We start from the raw sequence: 24671 nt of genomic DNA, 5'->3' as shown, positions 1-24671 counted from the left end.
TCCTTGTGCCTCAGCTAAGATCCGGTGCAGCCAGATAAATCAATAAAAATAAAACATCTCTTTAAAAAGAAGGAAGGGAGGCGTGGAGGCAGGAGGGTGCTTTCTGTCACCGCTACCATTATTTTGAAGATGGGAAAGCCTGGTCACTGAGAGGGAGGGGCTGGTGGTGGGAGAAGGAGAAGATACATAAAGGAGGAGGCCCTTTGGAAGACAAGTGGAATGAGGGGCCCAAGCCGAAGTGGAAGTCCTGGTCTTGCCTCTTCTGTTGGTAGGATGGAGGAGGAAGAGGCGGGCAGTGAGGCTAGGTCCATTGGTTTGACTGTGTGTCATGGATCCTGTGTGTGAAGACAGACCAAGTCATCAGCTGGGAGCACTGTGGAGAGGATGGGGAGGGGACAGTTGGAGGAAAGAAGAGAAAGCACGAAATAGTTCTCAAAAAGAAGAAAAGTGAGACTCACAGGGAAACCTATACTTGGAGTGTGGCACTCAGGGAAAACCTGGGCTTATAATCACAAAGGCAATGGGAACCCAGCCAGGTCCTGCCTTGGCAGCAGTAGCACCCAGCAGCTCAGGGCCCTGACTCCGGCAGAGCATAGCTGGGCTACCAGGTAGATGAAGGTTCCCGCTGGTGAGGGGCGGAGAGAAGGCTGTACTTAAGGGTATTTGCTTTTCTTTCTTTCTTTTAAAAACTGGACTGCCAGGGAAGCCCCCAAGGGAATATTTTTTACTATTATAGTGTAAGCATTTTATTGTTCAGTCGCTAAGTCATGTCCAACTCTTTGCAACCCCATGGACTGCAGTGCACCAGGCTTCCCTGTCCTTCACTATCTCCTGGTTTGCTCAAACTCATGTCCATTGAGGCAATGATGGCGTCCAACCATCTTGTCCTCTGTTGCCCCCTTCTCCTCCTGCCCTCAATCTTTTCCAGTGAGTCAGCTCTTCGCATCAAGTGGCCAAAGTATTTGAGTTTCAGCTTCAGCATCAGTTCTTCCAATGCATATTCAGGGTTGATTTCCTTTAGGATTGACTGGTTTGATCTCCTTGCCATCCAAGGGACTCTCAAAAGTCTTCTCCAAAGCCACAATTCAAAAGCATTTTATTATAAAGGATAATAAAAGGTAAAAATGAAGAGCCAGATGAAAAGGTACACAGAGAGAAGTCTGGAAGGATTCCAAGCATAGACTCTTTGGTTCCCCAACAGTATTTTCAAGGAGGGATTATGATGGCTCTTGTAACTGAGGCTGGAAGAGGGAGGTGAAGTCTGAGGGGCTGATGGAGAGGGAGGAATCTCAGGGTCAAGGGCAGAAAACAAGGAGAAGCTCAAGGATTACACAACCTGGCACTTGAGCTGAGTAGTAGGAGGTGGGGGAGGGGAGTGCTCAAAGCAGCCATATCAGAGGAGATCCAGTTTCTGTTCATGATTTTAGTTCAGAGTGGGCTCAAAGGAGAAATAACTCAGGTGGAAGAGCCCTCTCATTCATTCATTCGATAAATTCTTCTTCAGCATCAGGCACACAGGTGATCCAAAGGAGAAATCCACTCAGCCAGGGTTACCAGGGAAGGCGTCCTGGAGGTGGTGGTTCATGTGTAGGTTGAGCCTGGAAGGACAAATTAAAGCTTTCCAGGGTGACAAAAAGAAGGAGTGCTTCAGGAGGCACGGGCTTCAGTGAAAATTTGTGTGGCCCATTTGTGAAAATGGAAGTAACATGGCTAGAGGGTGGGTGCGTGTAGAGAAGGGCTGGGTGGCGAGGCAGGAATCGGGTCATGGAGGGCCTGGGAGCCACATGGAGGAATGCAGACGCACTTTTTAAATAAACTTTTTATTATGCATTGGGGTCTAGCCGATTAACAATGTTATGATAGTTTCAGGTGAACAGCAAAGGGACTCAGCCATACATGTACATGTATGCATTCTTCCCCAAACTCCCGTTCCATGCAGGCTGCCACGTAACATTAAGCAGAGTTCCCTGTGCTTTATAGCAGGCCCTTGTCGGTTATGGATGCATTATTAATCCAGCGAAGGGTTAAGCAGAGGGTGACCTGAACAGATTTATGACTTTAGAAATGGGGGTAGAGACTTCCCTGGTGGTCCATGGTTAAGACTCCACTCTCCCAATGCAGGGGGCCGGGGTTCGATCCCTGGTCAGGGAACTAGATCCCACATGCCACAGCTAAAGATCCCTCACACTGCAACTAAGACCCAGTGCAGCCAAATAAATAAAAATAATTTTTTTAAAAAAGAAATGGGGATGGTGGATTGGAGGAGAGCCAGGTGGGAGGCAGGGAGGCAGATGGGAGGCTGTTTGAATGCAGCAGGTGAGGGGTGATGAAGCACCTCCTGCAGGATGGAGAGACAGGTGGGTGCTGGAAGGAGCCTCGGCGAGGTTGGGAACTGACCAGATGTGCCACTGGGATGATTTTGGCCATCACCAACCAAAACTGTTGCCTCCACTGGCCTAGCCAAGGAGGGCATCCACCCACTCATATAACACAGCAACCAGATGCTAAGTGGCTCCAGGGCTGGTGAAGAGGGGAGGAGGAAGCAGGGAATTTAGGACCAAGTGCAAATTCCAAAGGGAGGGATGAGGAGTCCACTGGGGGCCAGCTAGGGGCCAGCAGGAGGAAGTGCCAGGCTAGCTGTGCCAGCTGTGGGTCCCGTACCAATGTGCCAGGCACCAGTTCAGGGTGACCCCAAGCCCTGGTCTCTGAGGATTCTGGTAGGGGAGACAGACACCCATCACACAAGCAGAGCATGAGTCACCATTGACCTAAGAGCTGTGAAGGCTACACAAGAAGAGGAGCCATGACTTGACCTGTCTTGGGGCCACTGCAGAGAGTGTGAACAGAAACCATGAAAGGAGGGGGATGGTGATTGTTCCCAGAGCAGAGGAGAAGGGCACAGGGAGAGGTGCCTGCTGTGAAAAACAAAACCAAAAACAGGGCTGCAGACCAGGCCTTGGAGAAGCAGCATCTTCCAGGGGCAGGAAGAAAGAGCTCACAGAGCAGATGTAGAGAGAGCAGCCTGATGGGGAGGCCGCACTCCTCTCAAGAACAAAGGCTATGGGGACTTCCCTGCTGGTCCAGTGGCTAAGGCTCAGCACTCCCAGTGCAGGGGGCCTAGGTTCGATCCCTGGTCAGGGCTTCCCAGGTGGCTCCATGGTGAAGAATCCACCTGCCAATGCAGGAGACGTAGGAGACATGGGTTCGATCCCTGGGTCAGGAAGAGCCCCTGAAGGAGGAAATGGCGATCCACTCCAATATTCTTGCCTGGAGAATCCTATGGACAGAGGAGCCTGGCAGGCTACAGTCCATAGGGTTGCAATGAGTCAGATATGACTGAGCAACTGAGCATGCACGCATGGGAAACTAGATCCCACATGCCACAAGTAAAGACTGTGCATGCCACACAAACAAATATTTCAAAAGACCAGGCAAAAATAAATTAATATTTAAAAAGAAGGAGAGGCTATGGCCGGGAGATGCTTGAGGGAGGGTCAGCTGCGCAGAGACCACCAGGTCTGACTGCTGGGGGCTCTGGTGACTCTGGCCAGCAGTTTCCACCCGTGCTGGGGCCCCGGTTGGACAGTTTGTCTCTGGTTTTCTGTCATCCCACTTTGATGTTGTTGTTCAGTCTCTCAGTTGTGTCTGACTCTTTGTGACCCCATGAACTGCAGCACACCAGGCTTCCCTGTCCTTCACTGTCTCCTGGAGTTTGCTCAAACTCATGTCCATTGAGTTGGTGCCCATCCAACCATCTCATCCTCTGTCATCCCCTTCTCCTCCTGCCCTCAACCTTTTCCAGCATCAGGGTCTTTTCCAATGAGTCGGCTCTTCCCTTCAGGTGGCCAAAGTACTGGAGCTTCAGCTTCAGCATCAGTCCTTCCAATGAATATTCAGGGTTGATTCCCTTTAGGATTGATTGGTTTGATCTCCTTCACTTCGGCTCCTGTAAAGGAGGGAGGGGGCAGCATCAGGCCAGAGAATTGTGCCAAGTGGGGCCCATGAACCGGGAGGGTGCTCATTGGCCATGGTCTCTTCAGGGCCATCTGGCAGGTCAATGTCTTCTGTTCGGACAGTGAGACCAGTGATGGGGATGAAGGAGAGAAGGTGTGTGGCAAATGGTGGGTACAATTGTGGGGTCAGTGTGAGGAGGGGTTTCAAGCTGGGTGTGCGCACTTCTGTGTGTGCACAAGTGCACACGTGCGTGTCCGTGCACACACACTCCCACGCACACGACAGGGCCGATGAGCAGCTGAGGGATGGGGCGGGCAGGAATGAGCAAAGTCATCCCCGTGGAAACACGACTCCCCGGGTGATGGGAGGGAGCAGCTGGGCAGTCAGGCAGGGGGGTGTGGCCTGCTCTGCCCAATGGTTCCGGCCGCTCCCCGGGCCGCCCTCCCCACCTGTTGACCAAGCCTGAGGAAGTGCCCGCACTGGCCTGGGCACTGCTCAGGCGTCTGGGCCCACTGTGACAGAGCTGCCCTCCGGTGTAGCCCTGGGTATCTTTGGGGCTTCTGTCCATGGGGGCCTTGGGAAGGCTGTGTGTGACCAGGTGGCTGGGGTGTCCCTGCGTCCGTCTCCCCAGGGCCTTTGCCATAAGTTCCACAAAGAACAGGCTCAAGAAGGCTTTGGGCGAGGAGAGGGGTAGTAGCAACCAAGGGACTGGCCAGAAGACACAGTGTGTCGCTCTTATGGGCCTCCAAGCCTCCTAGTAGGCGCCCCTCTATCCGCCCGGTTCATACAGGGACCACCAGCCAAAAGCAGTCCCTGGGAGCTCCGGTCCTGCCCCCACCATTGAAACTGTCTGTCTCTTTCTCCCCAGGACCGTACCCATGTGTCCTGCTCTTCCATGTTAACACCTGCAGGCTCTCCTGACATGGCCCCACACACACACCTTGCATTTTCTTGCTCCAGTTCTCCCTCCCTGCCCATAGGTTAGATCCCATGGGTCGTGGAGGAGGAAGCTATTGGGACTATCCCCAGAGCCTGGGAATCTTCCTTCTTCCCGCTCCCCATCCAGCATCACACCTCCCCAAAGCTCAGGTCAAGGCGCTACATGTTCACACATCTTCCTTGTCTCCTCCCTCCAGGCAAGATATGGTGAATAGTGGCAGGTACACGCACTCTCCTCCTTCATGCCCCAGGCAGACATCACTAATCAATCCCAGCAGTCTCCTTGCACCGAGTCTGTCTCCAGCCCACATGGTCTTTGCCCACATCTCCAAGCAGCCAAGAGCAGCTGGTCCACATCAGCCCTCAAGATGAAATCCGTTTGCCATTCCTGCTTTAGGCTGACCCCGCCGGGGCCCTCACCTCGGCCCATCCTCTGGGTCTGCCCTCATATCCGATTCCTTTCTGCCTCACTGCAGGGTCGAGGTCACAGGGCTATAGCCAGCTGTGGTTTTCTCTGTTCCCCGTAGGCCGAAGCCACACAGTTCCCAGAACTCGGGCCCAGGAGGCAGTTGAAGGCACGGGGGCGTTGGCCACAAGTCCCCAAGGGAGAAGAGGACCTGGTTGGTTTTCTGTCAGTGCAGAGGGGAGCCAACCCCCTGCTGGGGCGAGTGTGGTGCAGGGCTCGGGGGGTGATGCTCTGTGTCCAGCATTTGTGCAATAGCAGCACCCGCAGGCACACCCTCCAGTTCCGACAGCGCCAACCTGCCCGCCCTGGCCCCAGGGCAGGCGGGAGGTGAGTAGCGGGACCGCAGGCCCAGGGCGGGGTGGCTGCCCAGCACCCCGGGGGCTGCACACTACAGCTGCCCCAGCTGCCCGCCGCCCTGCTGGCCCCTGAGCCCAGGATGCGAAGATGGCCAAGGCGTCTCTGCCCACGGTGGTGCCTCTGGGCCCCGAGAGCCTACGCCCCTTCACCCGGGAGTCCCTGGCAGCCATAGAGCGCCGGGTGTTGGAGGAGGAGGCCCGGCAGTTGCGGAACAAGCAGATGGAGATCGAGGAAACCGAGCAGAAGCCGCGCAGCGACATGGAGGCTGGCAAGAACCTGCCGCTCATCTACGGGGACCCCCCGCCGGAGCTCATTGGCATCCCCCTGGAGGATCTGGATCCCTACTACAGCGACAAGAAGGTCCGCGCCGGGGAGGCCTCCCTCCACCTGTCTGTCTCTGATCCATCCGTCTGCCTGTCCCAGGCCTCACAGCTCTCTCCCTGCCGCAGACCTTCATCGTGCTCAACAAGGGCAAGTCCATCTTCCGCTTCTCAGCCACTCCTGCTCTCTACATCCTGAGCCCCTTCAGCATCGTCAGACGCTGCGCCATCAAGGTGCTCATCCACTCATATCCTGGAGGAGTGGGGCGAGCGCAGGGGCGGGGAAAGGCAGGCAGGGGTCAGGGATGGGCGAGAACGGGGCGCTCTGGGTGAGGAGGCCCTCTGTCCTCCTCTCCTCCCCACCTGCTCCCTCACTTTCCTTGACCCTCCCCCCAACGCTGTTCAGCATGTTCATTATGATCACCATCCTGACCAACTGCGTGTTCATGACCATGAGCGACCCGCCTTCCTGGTCCAAGCACGTGGAGTAAGTGCCCCGCCCCCACTTCCCCTGGTTCCCCAGTGTCTCCGCTGGGAAGATGCCCCAAATGACCATTGCTCTGTGTTCCAGGGGGACAAACACTGTCCCTGTCACTCCATCAGCACCCTAAGTCCCCAGAGTGGCACACATCGCCACTCTCAACGATGTCCTCAGCCCCCCGGGCCCTCCCTCCCAGGAGGCCCGCCTCTGCCACCCACATCCTGGCCCAGGTGTGACACGCCTGGCCCTGGCCTGCCCTCTCCCTGCCAGGTACACCTTCACAGGGATCTACACCTTCGAGTCCCTCATCAAGATCCTGGCCCGAGGCTTCTGCATCGATGACTTCACATTCCTCCGGGATCCCTGGAACTGGCTGGACTTCAGCGTCATCATGATGGCGTGAGCAGGGGTCCCTGGGGGGCGTCGGGAGGCTGATGCGAGGGAAAGGAGGGGGCCAGCCCTTGGAGAGGGCAGCTGAGTGGGCTGGGTGACCCTCTGAGGCTGGGCTGCAGGGCTGTGGTCTGGCGTGCAGACAGTGGGCTGAACCTTTCAGGAGCTGTCACTCTCCGGGTCTGACTTGGAAGATGTCCATCCGGGTGCCCCTCCACACAGTACATACGACCTGGGCCCCCAGGCCCCCACCCACTGGGAGAACTGGGCTGCCCTTGCCACTCCCCCACGCCTCAGCAAAGCCCCTGCAGTGTCTTTCCCACTTCTCGGGCCCCAGTAGGAGCCTGTGGTCCCTGACCTGTCCCCTTGCATCTCCACGGTAACTCCAAATACAAGGATTCCTTGGGAATCCTCGTTCTGGGGCTCGTTCTGCACCATTACCCACCCCTTGACTCTGACACAGCCCTTGCCCCCAACCCCCACCCAGGTACCTGACGGAATTTGTGGACTTGGGCAACATCTCAGCGCTGAGAACCTTCCGGGTGCTGCGGGCCCTGAAAACCATCACGGTCATCCCAGGTACAGGGGAGGAGCAGGGACCCTTTGCCTGGGCCAGCTGGCCTGCCCCCTCACCCATGTCTGGAACGGTGCACTCAAGTTCTGGGAGCCTGACCCAGGGTCATAACCGTCCCAGGTGGCATAGCACCCACATCAAAGCCTGGACACAGAGTGGGGGGGTCCAGTGTGTCTACAGGGAGAAGAAGAGGCCCCAAGTGGGAGGATGGGCTTTGAGAGGCAGCATAGCAAAGTGGTTAGAGCACAGACTCTGGAGCCAGACTGCCTGGGTTCAAGTCCCATCTCTACCACTTCCTGACTTTGACCTTGGTTAAACGGCTACCCTGTCTGCTTCAGTTTCCATATCTGTAAACTGGGAATAATGACAGTACTGCTCACTCAGTTATTATGAGAATTCAAAGCCTTGATAGCAATAAGGTGCTTCAAGCCATGCCTGGCACTGGGAGGTCATGGTGGTTTAATCCCTAAGTCGTGTCCGACTCTTGGCAACCCCATGGACTCTAGCTCACCAGGCTTCTCTGTCCATGGGATTCTCCAGGCAAGAACACCGGAGTGGGTTGCCATCTCCTTCTCCAGGGGATCTTCCCCACCCAGGGATCGAACCTGAGTCCCCTGCATTGCAGGGAATTCTTTACCAACTGAGCTACCAGGGAAGCCCTGGCATAGGGTTCATGTTTTAAATAAAATAAACAGACTGGGTAGAGCAGAGCACTCCAGCTGAGACACAGAGGGACTCAGTGATGGAAAGTCCACACCCTGAGAGCTCAACAGTGAACCCACCACATACCCACTGAGCCATGAGGCCAAGGCAGTTCCAAAGTAATGCATCGAGAAAAGCATGAAATAAATAGAATCTGGATCATCCAGACCCTCAAAAAACCATGTGAAGAAACTGGAGAAGGTTCATTAAAGGAGAGAAGTGTAGTCACTCAGTCATGTCCAACTTTTTGCAACTCCATGGACTGTAGCCAGCCAGGCTCATCTGTCCATGGAATTCTCTAGGCAAGAATACTGGAGTGGGTTGCCATTTCCTTCTCCAAAAGGAGAGAAAGATGATCTGAAAGGCATGGAGAACAGGCTTTGGGAGACAGGGAAGGTGTCTTAATGCTAGGAAGTACCTTAGTTTTCTCTAGTCCAAAGCCCTTGTGAATTGCAGTAGAGGAAGGAGGGACCCCCAGAGAGAAGGCAACACGGCATGTTAGCCACTGAGTCGAGGCCACAATACCTGCCCTCACTGCACACTTCTGCATCCTCAGAGCCCGTAGGGCTTTTATGATGAAGCTGCTGAGCATCTGTCTTCATACCAGGATAAGAAAAGGAAATAAATATTGAAGTGAGAGACACCCTGATTAGGCCCAAGGAAGAAGTTATGGTTCTTCCATAAATGATGGAATCTAAGCCTGAAATTCTATACAATCATGCTATGCCTTTGCCGGTTCAGAGGGGCAGAATGTGATGATATTGCAAAGTCAGCCTAGAGCTTCTCAGAGTGAACCCTGCTGTTCCTTGGGTGTTAACAGGCTAAAAGAGAAAGGGTTCTGTGTCAAATAAGGTGAAACGTGGTATTAAAAAGTTTTTGTTTCTGCAGAACTTTTCCCAGCCTCTGGTAGGATAATCTACATAAGGACCCTCCAGAAGGGTAACACAGGGTTGGTTGTTGTTGTTGTTGAATCGCTAAGTGGTGTCTGACTCTTTGCGACCCTATGGACTGTATGTAGCCTACCAGGCTCCTCTATCCATGGGATTCTCTGAGCAAGAATACTGGAGTGGCTGCTATGCCCTCCTCAAGGGGATCTTTCTGACCCAGGGATCGAACCCACATCTCGTTCATTGGCAGGCAGATTTTTTATCACTGAGCAACTATGGAAGTGCTACAGAGTTCAGCCTTCCAAAAACACGATTGAGCCCCTTTCATGAAGGGCGCAGCTTGTGAGATTAGTGTTCTGTGAACACTTTGGGAGTCCTGACTTAGTGACATTTATTAAGTTACACTGTGTGCCTGAATGTTGTTGCTCTCCTGTGTTAGGCAACACCTGTGGAGTCTTCATAGTCCATTCTTCTAGTGGCTGAGATTTGGTGGCCATTGGAAGGCTCAAGACGGAGATTGTAGTCAGAGATAGATGGGGCTGATTTGGGAAGGCTTCAGGGAAGTAGCGCCGTAAGTAAGCCAAGGCTGGAAGGAGATGGAGCAGGCAGAGGCTCGGAGGGGCTGAGTCGGTGAGTCACCCCCTGCCACACTCTCCCGCTCTCTGTGATCAGGGCTGAAGACCATCGTGGGGGCCCTGATCCAGTCGGTAAAAAAACTCTCGGACGTGATGATCCTCACTGTCTTCTGCCTGAGCGTCTTTGCCCTGGTGGGGCTGCAGCTCTTCATGGGAAACCTGCGGCAGAAGTGTGTGCGCTGGCCCCCGCCCTTCAATGACACCAACTCCACGTGGTATGGCAACGACACGTGGTACGGCAACGACACCTGGGGCGGCAATGACACCTGGGGCGGCAACGACACCTGGGGCGGCCAGGAGAGCTGGGCCGGCAACTATACCTTTGACTGGGATGCCTACATCAGTGATGAAGGTAAGAAGGGAGGGTGGGAGGCCAGTGGGGTCTTTCCTAGCCCCATTGGCAGCCCTTGTGTGAGACAAAGAACATGAGGAAGGGGCTTCCCGGGTGGTCCAGTGGCTAAGACTCCATGCTCCCAACGCAGCGGGGCCCGGATTTGATCCCTGGGTGGGGGAACTAGATCCCACGTGCCCCAACTAAGTTCTCATGCTGCAACTAAAAATCCAGCATGCTGCAATGAAGGTCCCATGTGCTAAGACCCCACGTGGCCAAATACATAAATAATTTAAAAAAAAAAAAAAAAAAAGATCATGGGGAAGACCTGAGTGTAAATCCATCACGTAACAGCTCGGGCAACCTCTGACAAATTGCTTCATCTTCCTGACTCTCAGAATCTTTACCTATAAAATAAAGACCACAATGCTTCTCTCAAGTTTCCCTGGTGGCTCAGTGGTTAAGAATCTACCTGCCAATGCAGGAAACCTGGGTTTGATCCCTGGGTTGGAAAGACCCCTGGAGAAGGAAATGACAATCTGCTCTAGTATTCTTGCCTGGGAAATCCCATGGACAGAGGAGCCCGGCGGGCTACAATCTATGGGGTTGCAAAAGAGTCGAACCCAACTTGGCAACTAAACAACAACAGCTACCCTCTCAAAGGGTTTACAGCAAACAAGGGTAACAGCAAACACCAAATTGTTTGGAAAATCCTAAAGCTTTGGCTAGGAAAAGCAACAATCCCGATGTGCGGGCTCCTTGTTCTCCTTCATCGTCCTGGCAGGGCCAGCAGCAGGCACCCACATCCCGTTCACATACCCAGACTTCACAGGCGCACACACAAGAGAGCGTTCTCATGAAGCCACTCCTAGTCCACATGGCGCCTCCTGGCAGCTTAGAAAATGGACATGGAGTCGCCAGCTTAGAAATGCCACCTTCTTCAACTTGGCATCCTGGATTCTAGCCCCCCACTCACTCCTCCACTGGGGGTCCCGCTCAGGTATGTGGTAGCCCCAGGCACACGCATACATGTCCCCCCATCTCCCTCTGTACCCCCACTATACCCCCCACAAGGCACTGCGCTGACAGTAAAATGTATCTACCCAGAGAGCTTAGGACTTGGAGCTGCCCTTACAGGAGAAGGAAGAAAACAGATAGCTAATGAGAACATGCTGTATCACTCAGGTGAAAGTGAAAGTCGCTCAGTCGTGTCTGAGTCTTTGTGACCCCATGGACTAAACAGTTCATGGAATTCTCCAGGCCAGAATACTGGAGTGGGTAGCCTTTCCCTTCTCCAGGGGATCTTCCCAACCCAGGGATCGAACCTAGGTCTCCCGAATTGCAGGCAGGTTTTTTATCAGCTGAGCCATCAGGGAAGCCCATGTAGCACAGGGAATGCTACTTAATGCACTGTGGTGACCTGAATGGGAGAGAAGTCCAAAAGGGACTCCATGTATATATGGAGTATGTATGTGGCAATGGATATGTATGCGTGTGTGTGTGTGGCTGATTCATTTTGCTGTACAGTGGAAGCTAACACAACTAAAGCAACTATACTCCAGTAAAAATTAATTTTTTTAAAAAAAGGAGCGGGAAGGGGCGCCCCCAGAGCATCCATGTGGCGGTGCCCGTGGTCCACACAGATGTGTCCACGGGTGTGCAGTGGGCACTCTGCCCACAGTGTCCATGCGCTGACATGCTCCCTTTGTGACCTCTGACTCCCACAGGGAACTTCTATTTCCTGGAGGGCTCCAATGACGCCCTGCTCTGTGGGAACAGCAGCGATGCTGGGTGAGTGACACCCGGGAGGGTGGGGGATGAATGGGAAACAGTGGCCCCAGGGTTGCCAGAAGATGGGGGATGATTGGGGATGAGAACCTGGGGTGGATGGAGGTGTAAAGACAACTCGTGAGCATGCACGCGTTTTCAGGATGCAGACAAGACTAAAGGAGGATGTTTTTTTTTTTCTCGGAGTGCCCCCCATGTGGCCCCTGGTTGGAGCTCTCCTTTCCCCCTAAAACCAGTCTCCATCCTGTCCGCAGGCATTGCCCTGAAGGTTATGAGTGCATCAAGGCCGGGCGGAACCCCAACTACGGCTACACCAGCTACGACACCTTCAGCTGGGCCTTCCTGGCTCTCTTCCGTCTCATGACACAGGACTATTGGGAGAACCTCTTCCAGCTGGTACAGCAGCCCCCTGCCCTGCCCTGCCCCTCAGCCCCACAGCCCTACCTCCCTCCATCTCCACGGCCTCCTCGGGGCTTGGTAGGACCCTTACCAAAGCCATCCCTTCCATGGGACTCCCCTCAGTGGCCCTATATATGGGTTCTTGGCACCTCTGGCATTCGGTTCCTGCCCAGATCTGAGCCCCAGCCTTTTCTTCCTTTTCCTCATTTGCTTAGGAGCTGAGATCTGAGCTGAGCACAGACTCCCAGGCCTCCTTACAGTAACCAGTAGGGCTGCTTAGACACCAGTTCTGCCCATAATTATTTACCTTCCACAGTTTGCAGGTGGGCAGGTTGAGTCTGGAGAACAATGCCTTCCAGTCCTTGGTGATGCTTCTAACATCGACAATGTTAATACTAATAGTAATAGGACTTCCCTGGTGTCCAGTGGTTAAGAATCTGCCTGCTATGTGCACCTGTGGCTGATTCATGTTGACGTATGGCAGAAATCAACATAATATTGTAAAGCAATTATCGTTCAATGAAAAATAAATAAAAATTTTAAAGTAAAAGAAAAAAGCCACAACTAAGACCTGGCATAGCCAAATAAATAAATATTCAAAAAAAGAAGAAGGTGAGTCTGCCTGCCCATGCAGGGGACACGGGTTTGATCCCTGGTCCGGGAAGATTCCACAAGCCATGGGGCAACCAAGCCCATGCACCATGACCACTGACCCCATGCTCTAGAGCCCACACTCTGAGACAAGAGAAGCCACCACGACAAGAAGCCTGTTCCCTACAGCGAGAGTAACCCCAGCTCTTCGCAACTAGAGAAAGCCAGTGTGCAGCAACAAAGACCCAGCACCGCCAAAAATAAACAAATAACTGTAATGATAATAACAATAATCACTTCTGTTTGCTGAGCTCTTACTAGATGCCAGGCATCATGGGGACACTAGGATTCAAGCTGATCCCAAAACCCACATTCACCAATTTTTATCCTGGATCTCTGATCTCAAGATACCTGGCCAGGGTCCTCAGGGCTCTCTGAGTCAGGAGCCCAGGAAGGTCTGGGTCCCAAGTTCATATTTTGAAATGCCCCAGAATGTGGTTTAACCTGTCAAGGGTGGCCATAGAAGAAGATAGAAAGCTGTCTCTACTTGCAGATGACATAATTATTTATGTGCGTGCATGCTAAGTCACTTCCATCGTGTCCGACTTTTTGCCACCCCATGGGCTGTAGCCCTCCAGGATCCTCTGTCCATGGGATTCTCCAGGCAAGAATACTCGAGTGAGTTGCCATTTCCTCCTCTAGGGGATCTTCCTGACTCAGGGATCGAACCCACATCTCTTATGTCTCCTGCATTGGCAGGCAGGTTCTTTACCACTGGTGCCATCTGGGAAGCCATACATCCCTTGCCTCAAAAGCCCTCAAACTTCCAGGCTCTGTGAGGGATCCTTCCTGTCTGCCTCTCTGGGCAATGGTTGTATGGAGGGGCGCCCTGGGTGAAAGCAGGCAGGGTACCACGTGACACTTCCTCCCCCTCCCTCACTCCCAGACCCTTCGAGCAGCCGGCAAGACCTACATGATCTTTTTCGTGGTCATCATTTTCCTGGGCTCCTTCTACCTCATCAACCTGATCCTGGCTGTGGTAGCCATGGCCTACGCTGAGCAGAACGAGGCCACCCTGGCCGAGGATCAGGAGAAAGAAGAGGAGTTTCAGCAGATGCTGGAGAAATTCAAAAAACAGCAGGAGGAGCTGGAGAAGGTCTGGACTTGAGGAGGTGGGGGGAGGGGAAGATCCAGGGGTCTCCCTGTCCCTCAGCCCGGGTACCCTGGGCATGCTGAGGGGCACGGGGAGGTGCGGGATGGGGGCTGCGAGACAGGGGATGGGGAGCAGAAGGCTCAGGCTGGAGGTTTGGTGGGGTGGGAGGCTCCCAGGCAGTGGAAAGAGTATTTCGTAGCTCAGTGCCTCAGTTTCCCCATATATAACCAGGAATCTGGAGTAGTTAAACCTGAAGTAGCCTTCCAGATCAAATACCTATGATTTTATGATTTTTTATGGGCAGTGTCTGGGTCCAGGCTGAGGGAAAGGTGGGTGTTGATGAGGCCCCAGGGAGCAGCTGTGCATTCACCCATCCACCTCATGAAGTGCAGGGTCAGTTAAGGCTTCAGAGAAGGAAGGGTCTTCAGGGATGAGGGTCCTCAGTCACTTTGGTCCCTATCCTGTCATCCCCCCACCAACCACCCCTATTGCAGTAGACTGGGTGCAGGCCAAAAAGAGAGGTCCCCAGCCTGAAGGACTCAGGAGGAAGCTCTGAGAGTCCATCCCCATGGCTTGGCGATGGACTTATGTCCATTACCCTTGCTGGTCCACAGGCCAAGGCCGCCCAGGCTCTGGAAGGTGGGGAGGTGGACGGGGACCCAGCACACAGCAAAGACTGCAACGGCAGCCTGGACACATCGGCGGGGGAGAAGGGGCCTCCGAGGCCAAGCTGCGGCACAGACAGCGGTATTTCCGATGCCATGGAAGGTGAGTGCCCAGCATCCCCAGACCCATCCTGCCCACCCTGCCCATCGGGCCACTCCAGCTCCCGGGGTGGGGGCAGGGAGGGCCTGGCTGGGCCCAGCTTCAGGACAGTAACTTAATATTGGCATCGAAGAAATGGCCGTGATAAATATAGTCCTGGCTTAACCTGGCCCGATTCTGGCCACAAGGCCAGGCTGCGTCGGGAACTGGGGGCTTCCGGGCGGCCTTGTGGGCTGCCAAGGCAACGGGAAAGGACAGGATAAGAATACTAACCAGGAAGGCCCAATGTTCCGGAAACTGGAGATCCTGTTCCACAAATATCTTCTGGGTAAAAGCTAAAGGTCAAAGTCAAACTCTGCCCAGATAGAGCCACAGACCCCCCAAAAAACCCCATGCCGCCCCCCAGGCCTCAGGAGACTAGGTAACAAGGATAGGTGGGTAGACATACACATGGATGGATGGTTGGAAGGATGGACAGATAGTGAGTGGGTAGGTGGGTGGATGGATGGGTGAGTGGATGGATGAGTGAGTGGATGGATGAGTGAGTGCATGGATGCATGGGTGAATGGATGGACAGATGGTTTGATGGATGGGTGGGTAGGCTGAAAGATTAATGAACGGGAAGAGACACAGGTGTGTGGATGGATGAGAGGGAGGAGGAGGAGGAAATAATGCAGGAAAGAAAGATGCAGGGAAATCTGACATCAGAAGGATTGGGTCCCCTCCCCAGGTGTCTTGCCTTTTGGCAGGAAGGACTTGAAGGACTTTGCAAACCTCTATCCCAGCTGACCTTGCCTGAAGGGCATCCAGGTGTCTGTGCCCTGACAGAGAACACCCCAGGGGATGCTGGGCAGAGCCAGCCAAGGAGATCACTCAACACTGCCCTTGCTGGGACCACTGTGGGAAGTTTGGGACCTCAGACACAATTTGAGGCACCTGCGGTAACACCTGGGTTGGGAGTGCGGGTGTTACTGTCAGAACCTGCAGCCTTTGGGAGATCCGGTTTACTAATTGCTGGATGGGGGAGACACTCAGCCGTCCCCTCCCTGGGGTGTCCCATTCAGGCCTTCAAACCCACATGTCTATGGGACAGCCCCTGACTCCAGTTCCCTTTCCTCATCTATGACATGGGGGCACTAATATTATTACCTCATACATTTTTCGTGGATTAAATGATATCACGCCCTGGCTGAGAACTCCCATGGGCACCAGAGGCCTGGAAGACCTGGAGGAGATGTAGCATATCCATGGGCCTGACAGAGCCCCAGGGGTTTAGAACTGGAGGGGCAGGAACAGGGCATGTTTCCAGGAAGCTTACCCTGGTGGGGAAGGACTGGCAGGGTCCGGTCTGGAGGAGCCGGCAGCAGTGTGAGGCAGAGCCCCCAGGGAGGACTCGGTGTGCTCCTCAGAGGCTCTGGCCAGCAACAGTTGGAACTGAGACCCAGCCTTCTGCAGTGGCCTCCTGCCTCTCCCTGAGGCCCTTGGGCCCCTCCCTAGCCGGGATCGCAGCCCTGGGCCATAGGTAGTGGATGGAAGTCACCCTATGACATAGGGGGATTTTGTGCTGAAAAGGTGGAGCTGAAGTAGAGCACTGGGAGAAGTGACCTGGGGTAAGGCTTCTGAGGGCATGGCTCTTTATGGGGCTGCTCTGGTGGCTCAGACAGTAAAGAAGCTGCCTGCGATGCAGAGTTGTGATCCCTGGGTCGGGAAAAATCCCCTGGAGAAGGAAATGGCAACCCACTCCAGTATTCTTGCCTGGGAAATCCCATGGACAGAGGAGCCTGGCCGGCTACAGTCCATGGACTCAAAGAGTCAGATACTACTGAGAAACTCCGGGAGTTGGTGATGGACAGGGAGGCCTGGCCTGCTGCAATTCATGGAGTTGCAAAGAGTCGGACACGACTGAGTGACCGAACTGAACTGAACTGAACACCTTCAGTTTCAAGGGACTGGTCACTGGGGACGCGGAGCACTGCGGGTGGGGCCATGTGGGCGGGGTCTAGGGGTGGGTTTTGAGAGTGACCCACTGAGAGGCGGGGCTTGGGATGGGCATCCCCAAGAGGGCGGGGCTTGAGGTGTGGCGCTCTGAGGGGCGGGGCTTGGAAGGTGGGCTCAAAGTTGGAGGTGGAGGAAGGAGCAGGTGAGGGGGCGGATCCTCATCTGCAGTCTGTTTTCAGAGCTGGAAGAGGCCCACCAGAAGTGCCCACCATGGTGGTACAAATGTTCCCATAAAGTGCTGATATGGAACTGCTGCACCCCGTGGGTGAAGTTCAAGAAGATCGTCAACCTGATCGTCATGGACCCCTTCGTGGACCTGGGCATCACCATCTGCATCGTGCTCAACACTCTCTTCATGGCCATGGAGCATTACCCAATGACAGAGCACTTTGACAGTGTGCTCAACGTGGGCAACCTGGTACGGAGGGGGCACGGGGGAGGTGGTCCTTGCTGGGCAGGACGAGGGAGGGGCCAGGGGACAAGGGAGAGGTGGTCCTTGCTGGGCAGGACAGGGGAGCGGCCACAGGGCCCACGGGCTGTGTGGAAGTGAGGGGCACGATTAAGGGCATAAAGAGACAGGCTGGGGTTATTTTCCTAGCATATGGGAATACAGCGACATGAGTTGATGTACCAGGGGAGGTACATGGGGTGATCCGTGGAATTTGGGTTTCGGGGTATTTGGGGGCAGAGAGAGTGGGGATGAAGTACTGGCTTCTTAAGATCAGGACTCTAGGGTTTCTGGAGTCCAGATCATGCCCTGGAGGCAGAGATGGGGGAGTGGGAGCTTGGGGGTGGGGAGTGAAGTGCTGGATGGCAAGTCTCTCCACTTTCAGAGGTTGTTGTGGGCCCCTGGAGAAGGGCACGGCAACCCACTCCAGTGTTCTTGACTGGAGAATCCCATGGACAGCGGAGCTTGGAGGGTTATGGTCCACAGGGTTGCAAAGAGTCGGCCATGACTGAAGTGACTTAGCCCAGGGGCCTAAGAGAGACCAAGGGACCCAGAAGATAGGGTGTAGAGCCATGGGCACCCAGGCCCAGGAGGCCCCAGCTCACCCTGAAGGCCCCAGGGCATCATTCCCCAGCCCTGAGGCCCCCTGCCCGCTCCATTTCTCCAGCACGACCAGGCCAGCTCCCCTCTCAGCCCTTTCTGCTCCACTATTGTTGACACACACTGATCCGCCTGCTTATCCCTGCCCATTAGGAGCATTATCACCTCGTTGCCAGCCCCGGTGGAGCCTGACAAAGGGAAAAAGCCGCTGCCTCCTCCTCCAGCCCGGCCCCACCCTTCCCGATTCCCTTCTCAATCTGTCCAGGGTGGCCAATGGGCTAGATGCTCCCCCCACCCTGAGGGTGAGGGGAGCCTAGGGAGAGTTAAGATGTGGGACCTGGAGCAAGATGAGGCTGGGGTGGGCAGCATGGGAATCAGACCCTGGACTCCCCAGCCCACGAGGCACCCACATCTACGCCATGGAGATGCCCGAGGCAGCTATGGCCAGGCTGGGCTGGAGGGGCAAGGGCGGGCTTGGGACTCGCCGCGCAGCTGCTGGGGTGTGTGTGATGGGCCCAGCCCGCCGCCTGCCCACCCCCTGCCCACACTCTGCTGCTGTCTGGGCACCTGCTATGGTTAGGGACAGCTCCTGGGCGGGGCTCAGCATGTGCCTGGGCAGGCTGTGGACCCGGGGCAGCTGGTGCCTGGCAGGAGGGCGGGGGCCATGCCCAGGGAGCTTTTAGGGGCTCTGAAGCCCTCAGACAAGTCCAGGATTGTGGGGGATCAGCTCTGGTTTTCACTGATCCTCAACTTCACCTCCTGTCTGACCCCCCATCACCCCAGATTTCTGAATCCATCAAGATTTTCTGGGTCCTGGGACCACCCCCCGCCCCACCCCCGCCAACTAGGGTAGAGAGGCTGTAGAGTGTAGAGACAGGAAACTGAACTAAGCACCCCAAGACCTGGGTTTGAGACCTAACCTCATATGGACAGCGTGATTGAGAGCTTGTTGCTGACTTCTCGGAGCCTCAATCTTCTCTGGGATGGACGTGGTGATCATCCCTCCCAGCTTCGTGGAGATCAGGATACTGATGAGGCCATAACATGAAACACAGAATGCTCTACGAGTGTCAAATATTATTATGAGTGGGTTGAGACCCCAGGAAGTCAAGTGACAGGCCCACAGTCACAAGGCCAGGAAGAGATGGGCCCTGGTCTCTGAGCAGTACCCACTCTGCCCGGTGGCATGGCTGTTCAGCTCCTCATTCATTCACACACACCTGTGGGCCATGGGTACACATGTACCATGCCCGCCCCCTTGGGGCTCTGTCACCCTCTCTTCTGGCCTCGAGGGCTCTGCCCGGAGGTTTAAGAGTGGGGTGGGAGACTCTGGAGGCCCTGTGCCCCTGAGGCTTTGCACACCCCACCCCCCGCAGGTCTTCACAGGCATCTTCACAGCTGAGATGGTGCTGAAGCTCATTGCCATGGACCCCTACGAGTACTTCCAGCAGGGCTGGAACATCTTCGACAGTATCATCGTCACCCTCAGCCTGGTGGAGCTGGGCCTGGCCAATGTGCAGGGGCTGTCGGTGCTCCGCTCCTTCCGTCTGGTACATGAGGCCCCGGGACCCGGGCTGAGGGAGGGTGGGGTGTGGATGCTTGGAGGACACAAGCAGAAACCCCCAAGAAGTCAGAGGACTGGAAAGGAGGCCCCTCTGCCCTCGTGTGCACCCCTCTGCCTCTCAGAAGCTTTCTCACTGGCAAAAGGGAGAAAGATGCCCTCCTCCTTATCACACAGGGCTGCTGGTAGACCAGAATGACAGCCCAGGAGCTGCCATTTGGACTTGACTCCTAGGTGAACTTGGGGGGACAGTGGGGCGGGGACTTCAGCCCATATTGCAGGCCTGAAAACTGAGGCTCAGGAAGTTCATCAGTAGTGGGATTAGGACTCTGAATTAGCATCCTTTTCACCACCTCGTAGGGACCTTTCATGCACCCACAAAAATGTAGAGAAAGTAAGATACGCCTCTGTGTACCTTTCACCTGGCTCCAACGGCCATCAACATCCTGTAGTTATTGTTTTATCTGTCCCCCCACTTTTTGTGGGGGAGTATCTTAAAGCAAATCCTGAGATTTTATTTCACTTGTAAATGTTTTAGCTTTTATATGTAAGAGATGAGGACTCTTTCTTTTGATCATGTGAAGAGGATGAGGTGGTAGGATTCGAGCATTCCCGTTTAACAGAGAGGTAAACTGAGGCCCCATATCCCTCAGAAGGTAGGAGCTGGAGCCATTCAAAAGAGTTCTTTCTGGGAAACCCCTGGTGGTCCAGTGGGTAGGACTCTGCACTCTCAGTGCTGAGGGTCTGGGTTCAATCCCTGGGGTCCCTGGGTCTCACCAACCCCTGCATTCCCCCTGCCCGGCAGCTGAGGGTCTTCAAGCTGGCCAAGTCATGGCCGACGCTGAACATGCTTATCAAGATCATCGGCAACTCGGTGGGGGCGCTGGGCAACCTGACGCTGGTGCTGGCCATCATTGTGTTCATCTTCGCCGTGGTGGGCATGCAGCTGTTTGGCAAGAGCTACAAGGAGTGCGTGTGCAAGATCGCCGCGGACTGCAACCTGCCCCGCTGGCACATGCATGACTTCTTCCACTCCTTTCTCATCGTCTTCCGCATCCTGTGCGGGGAGTGGATCGAGACCATGTGGGACTGCATGGAGGTGGCCGGCCAGGCCATGTGCCTCACTGTCTTCCTCATGGTCATGGTCATCGGCAACCTGGTGGTGAGTGCGTCTGACTGGGTGGCTCCCGAACCCTTGCCCAGAAAATCCAAGTGTCCCAGGCATGTCCGTGCCTTCGTTGTTTACTTGCTAAATTGTGTCTGACACTTTTGTGACCCTATGGACTGTAGCCCACCAGGTTCCTCTGTTTGTGGGATTTCCCAGACAAGAATACTGAAGTGGGTTGCTATTTCCTTGTCTAGGGGATCTTCCTGACGCAGGGATCAAATCCTGCCTTGGTAGGTGGGTTTTTTACCACTGAGCCACCAGGGAAGCCCATCCATGCCTTTATTTCCCTTAAATCGGACTGTTGAAGGGTTCTTTTCCTATGAAACTGTGTTGTGTAAAATCGCTGACACGTGATTGTTTTATTCCTCCCCTGACCCTAGACGGCAGTTTTGTATGGTTTAACCCAGTGGCTCTCAAATTTTAACCTGCTTCAAAACTCTTGTGAGTTTCTCAAAACCTAGATTCCCAGTCCCAGCCCCCCAGAGTCAGGCGAGGCAGCTCTGAGCCAGGCCCCCCAAACCTGCATTTCTAATGAGCTCTGGGTGATGTCCTGTGCAAGTAGGTGAGACCTAGTGTTTTGGGGAAAGTAACATGATAACCGGAGTCAGACTGGCCTGTGCTCCAGTCCCAGCTCCTTCGCCATCTGTGTGACCTTGAACGAATCACTGCTCTCTGGTCAGCTGGGTTCTCTAACTCCACATGGGAGAAAAATGGTAGACTCCTCAGGGCAGCAGTGCCTAACCTTTTTGGCACCAGGGACCGGTTTCATGGAAGACAATTCTTCCGCGGACTGGCGTGGGGTGGGGGATGGTTTGGGGGTGATTCAAGCACACTGCCGTTACTGTGCATTGTATTTCTGGTGGTTCAGATGGTAACAAATCCACCTTCAGTGCAGGAGACACAGGTTCGATCCCTGGGTCAGGAAGATGCCCCGGAGAAGGGAATGGCTACCCACTCCAGTATCCTTGCCTGGAGAATTCCATGGACAGAGGAGCCTGGCGGGCTACAGTCTATGGGGTCACAAAAGAGTCGGACACGACTGAGTCACTAACACTTAACACTGTATTTCTATTATTATTATTACATCAGCTCCCCCTCAGGTCATCAGGCATTATATGCCAGAGCTTGGGGGCCCCTGCCTCAGCGGGTGGCCGGGGGGAGTGACCGTGATGGAAGAAGGCACAGTGTGGGTGGGTACCAGGAACTCCTGGCCCTTTTGTTCTCCTCCCCTCTCACCCTCTGCTCCTGGGAATCAGGCCCCGGGCGTTGGGAGGATGTGGAGATGGCCTGAACTGCATCTGTCCTGCCACTTTCTGGGTGGGGCGCTGGAGGAGGCAAGGGGGGTGCAGGGGCCCAGGAGAAATGGGATATGAGGTCGTGGTCCAGCTGACCAGAGTTTCAGCAGCCGGGCGGAGGGAGGCGTCTCTCCTCACCCCGCCGACCCTGCTCCTCGGGGCGGGGTCACCCCTGCCAGGAGAGCTGTGCCCGGCTGCCCCGAGCGGGGGCGATGCTACCCCGGGCAACAGCGGGTGGGAAGACGCACGTCCCCACGTTCCGCAAAGGCCGGTGGAATCCTTGAGCTGCTCCGTCAGCACTTCTCAGATAACGCTGAGCTCCGCTGCGGGCAGGGGCGGACCGGCGGCCGGGGGCGTCACCGCAACTGAGGAGGGGACGGTGGGATGGGGTCCCGACAGCCAGACAGCAGAACCCAGGCTGACTGCTCCAAGGAGGGGGTCTTAGGGAGCGGGGAGAGTAAAGGGAACGCCTCAGCAGGACTTTGGGGCAGGGTTCGTGATGGCGGGGTTGCAGGCTCTGAATAGATGTTTGTGAGGGCAAGTTTAAGCGGCCTGGGAGTGACTGTAAGCGTCGCAGTGGTTTCTGTGTACATGTGAACTCAAAACCATTTTAGGCCCCTACTTGCCGCTTTCTGACTGGGAAACTTTGAGCAAGTTATTTACAGTCTCTCTGGCCTCAGTTTTTCTCATCTGGAAAATGGGGATGAGGCGGGTAGTGACTACTCTGCTGGTGGTCGGAAGGATTAAACCGACCTAAGTGCTCAGCAAAGCGCTTGGCCCACGAGGCCAGGGGAGCTCAAAGGTTACAGGCATTCAGGGAGCAGTGGCAGATTCCACACCCGCCGTCAACCGGCGCCACACGCCAGGCGCTGGGCTCCTGCCACGTGCCGGTTCCTGCGCCAGGGGCTTTACGTGTATTATCCCTACTGCTCCTGACAACCCCATGAGGCAGGTAATGTTGGCTCTGTGCTCCCAGGAGGCACAGCCCAGAACCACACAGCGAGTGTGAAACAGCCTGGACTAGAAACAGTCTGCGTACTTTCAACAGCAAGAGCATCAATATCATCATTAGTGATACTAACGATGAGTTAGCATCAGGGTACCAGTGGTGACAGCCGACCTCTGTTCATGCTCATACAGCATTCGGAGCATTTCCGGATATTATTCTCTCTCTTTTTAAAAATTGTATTTATTTATTTATTTATTTTTGGCTTTGCTGGCTCTTCATCGCTCTGAGGGCTTTTCTCTAGTTATGGCGAGCAGGGGCTACTCTTCGTCGCAGCGTGTGAGCTTCTCATTGCAGAGGCTTCTCTTGTAGCAGAGCTCAGGCTGTAGGACACTCAGGCTTCGATAGCTGTGGCACATAGGCTCAGGAGTTGCAGCTCCTGGGCTTTAGAGCCTGGGCTCAATAGTTGTGGTGCATGGGCTTAGTGCCTCTGAGGCATATGGGATCTTCCCGGATCAGGGATTGAACCCATGTCTCCTGCACTGAGAGGTGGATTCTTTTCCACTGAGCCACCAGGGTGGTCCCCGGGTATTGATCTCTTAATGCTCACCAGCCTCCATGTGGTGTGTGCTGGATTCTGTTTTGTTTTTAATATTAAAATATTTAATAATATTTAACTTTAATTGTCTGTGTCGGGCCCCAGTTGCGGCACACAGGATCTTTCATCTTCCTTGAGGCATGCGTGATCTGTGGCATGGGAACTCTTAGTTGCATCATGATCTTGTGGGACCTAGTTCCCTGACCAGAGATCGAACCCAGACCCCTTGAATTGGGAGCTCGGAGTCTTAACCGTTAGACCACCAGGGAGGCCCCAGGGATGTGCTGTCTTATCTCTATTTTATAGACAAGAAAGCAGAGGCTCAGGGGGGTTCCTTAGTAACCTGTGCAGGATTTGAACCCAAGGAGTCAGGTCTCAGAATCCAGAACCACTGCACAGCACTGCCTCTGTATGTGCCCCCACGCCTCCCATCACACACACACACACACACACACACACACACACACACACACCCTGAAACCCTTCTCAGGCCCAGCTCTGCAGCTCTCCCACTTTGCTCAAAGGGAGCAGAGTGGCCTGGGGAGGCGCGCTGCCAGCTCCTTGGGCACTAGCCCCGCCTACCACCCTCCCAGGCCTCATGGAAGCAAGTGTCTGCCAGAGGGCATGGGGCACCCTGCCAGGGAGGGTGGGGACCCAGGTCCCCAGCGTCCATGGCACTCAGGTACTTCCTTGGGGGTGAAGAAGAGGAAATGACCAGGTCATAGGGAACCCTCCCATCGGAGCCCACTCCTGGGGAACCTAATGTCCATCCCCCTTCCCTAATTTAACCCACCCCCCCATGCCTTGCCTGGGGCAGCTATTTCTGTCCCAGGCAGGAGCCGTGTGCAAACCCTGGTGACCCAGAGAGCAGCTAATTCCCATCTCAGATGTGTTTCTGGCAACTGGACACCTCCCCCCAGAGAGGGAAAGACAGACCAGTACATTGTGGTGGGGGGCAAAGGCAGGACAGTAGCCAAAAGGCATGGTGATGGGCGAATCCCCCAGCACATTGCCCCAGAGAGAGAAGATGAACAATACATAATAGATACATATATATTTTTTAATTTTTCTGCTCCAGTTCATATTTATTTATTTTTAATTGGAGGATAATTGCTCCTTCAATATTGCATTGGTTTCTTCCATATGACAATGTGAATCAGCTTTAAGTATACCTATATCCCCTCCCTCTCGAACCTCCCTGCCTATAATTATTTTAAAGATATGTCAACATGATAGTTAAGACAATGACAAAAAGACCTTAGAGGACACTGGTGAAAGCCAGACAGATTCACATGTACGGTCCTCCCCTGGTCACTCAGGGAATT

At 54.6% G+C, this 24671-nt stretch overlaps 1 protein-coding gene across 1 annotated transcript in view; it reads left to right on the top strand.

Annotated features, from left to right (window-relative positions):
• The window catches only part of SCN4A (sodium voltage-gated channel alpha subunit 4), a 52953-nt gene that overhangs the window by 13843 nt on the left and 14439 nt on the right, over positions 1-24671 (top strand). Inside the window, exons 2-14 of the mRNA XM_019981203.2 lie at positions 5421-6076; positions 6166-6284; positions 6434-6523; positions 6788-6916; positions 7395-7486; positions 9743-10057; positions 11764-11827; positions 12079-12220; positions 13761-13970; positions 14582-14735; positions 16910-17148; positions 19155-19328; positions 20145-20501. Coding sequence (XP_019836762.2) covers positions 5804-6076; positions 6166-6284; positions 6434-6523; positions 6788-6916; positions 7395-7486; positions 9743-10057; positions 11764-11827; positions 12079-12220; positions 13761-13970; positions 14582-14735; positions 16910-17148; positions 19155-19328; positions 20145-20501 — 2358 coding nt within the window. The 5' untranslated portion in view covers positions 5421-5803. The remainder of the gene's footprint in view (positions 1-5420; positions 6077-6165; positions 6285-6433; positions 6524-6787; positions 6917-7394; positions 7487-9742; positions 10058-11763; positions 11828-12078; positions 12221-13760; positions 13971-14581; positions 14736-16909; positions 17149-19154; positions 19329-20144; positions 20502-24671) is intronic.

The sequence above is a fragment of the Bos indicus genome, chromosome 19 (genome assembly GCF_029378745.1).
Source record: "Bos indicus isolate NIAB-ARS_2022 breed Sahiwal x Tharparkar chromosome 19, NIAB-ARS_B.indTharparkar_mat_pri_1.0, whole genome shotgun sequence".
NCBI classification, from domain to species: Eukaryota; Metazoa; Chordata; class Mammalia; order Artiodactyla; family Bovidae; genus Bos; species Bos indicus.
The sequence above is the reverse complement of the archived record's forward strand: the minus strand, read 5'-3'. Positions and strand labels throughout refer to the sequence as shown.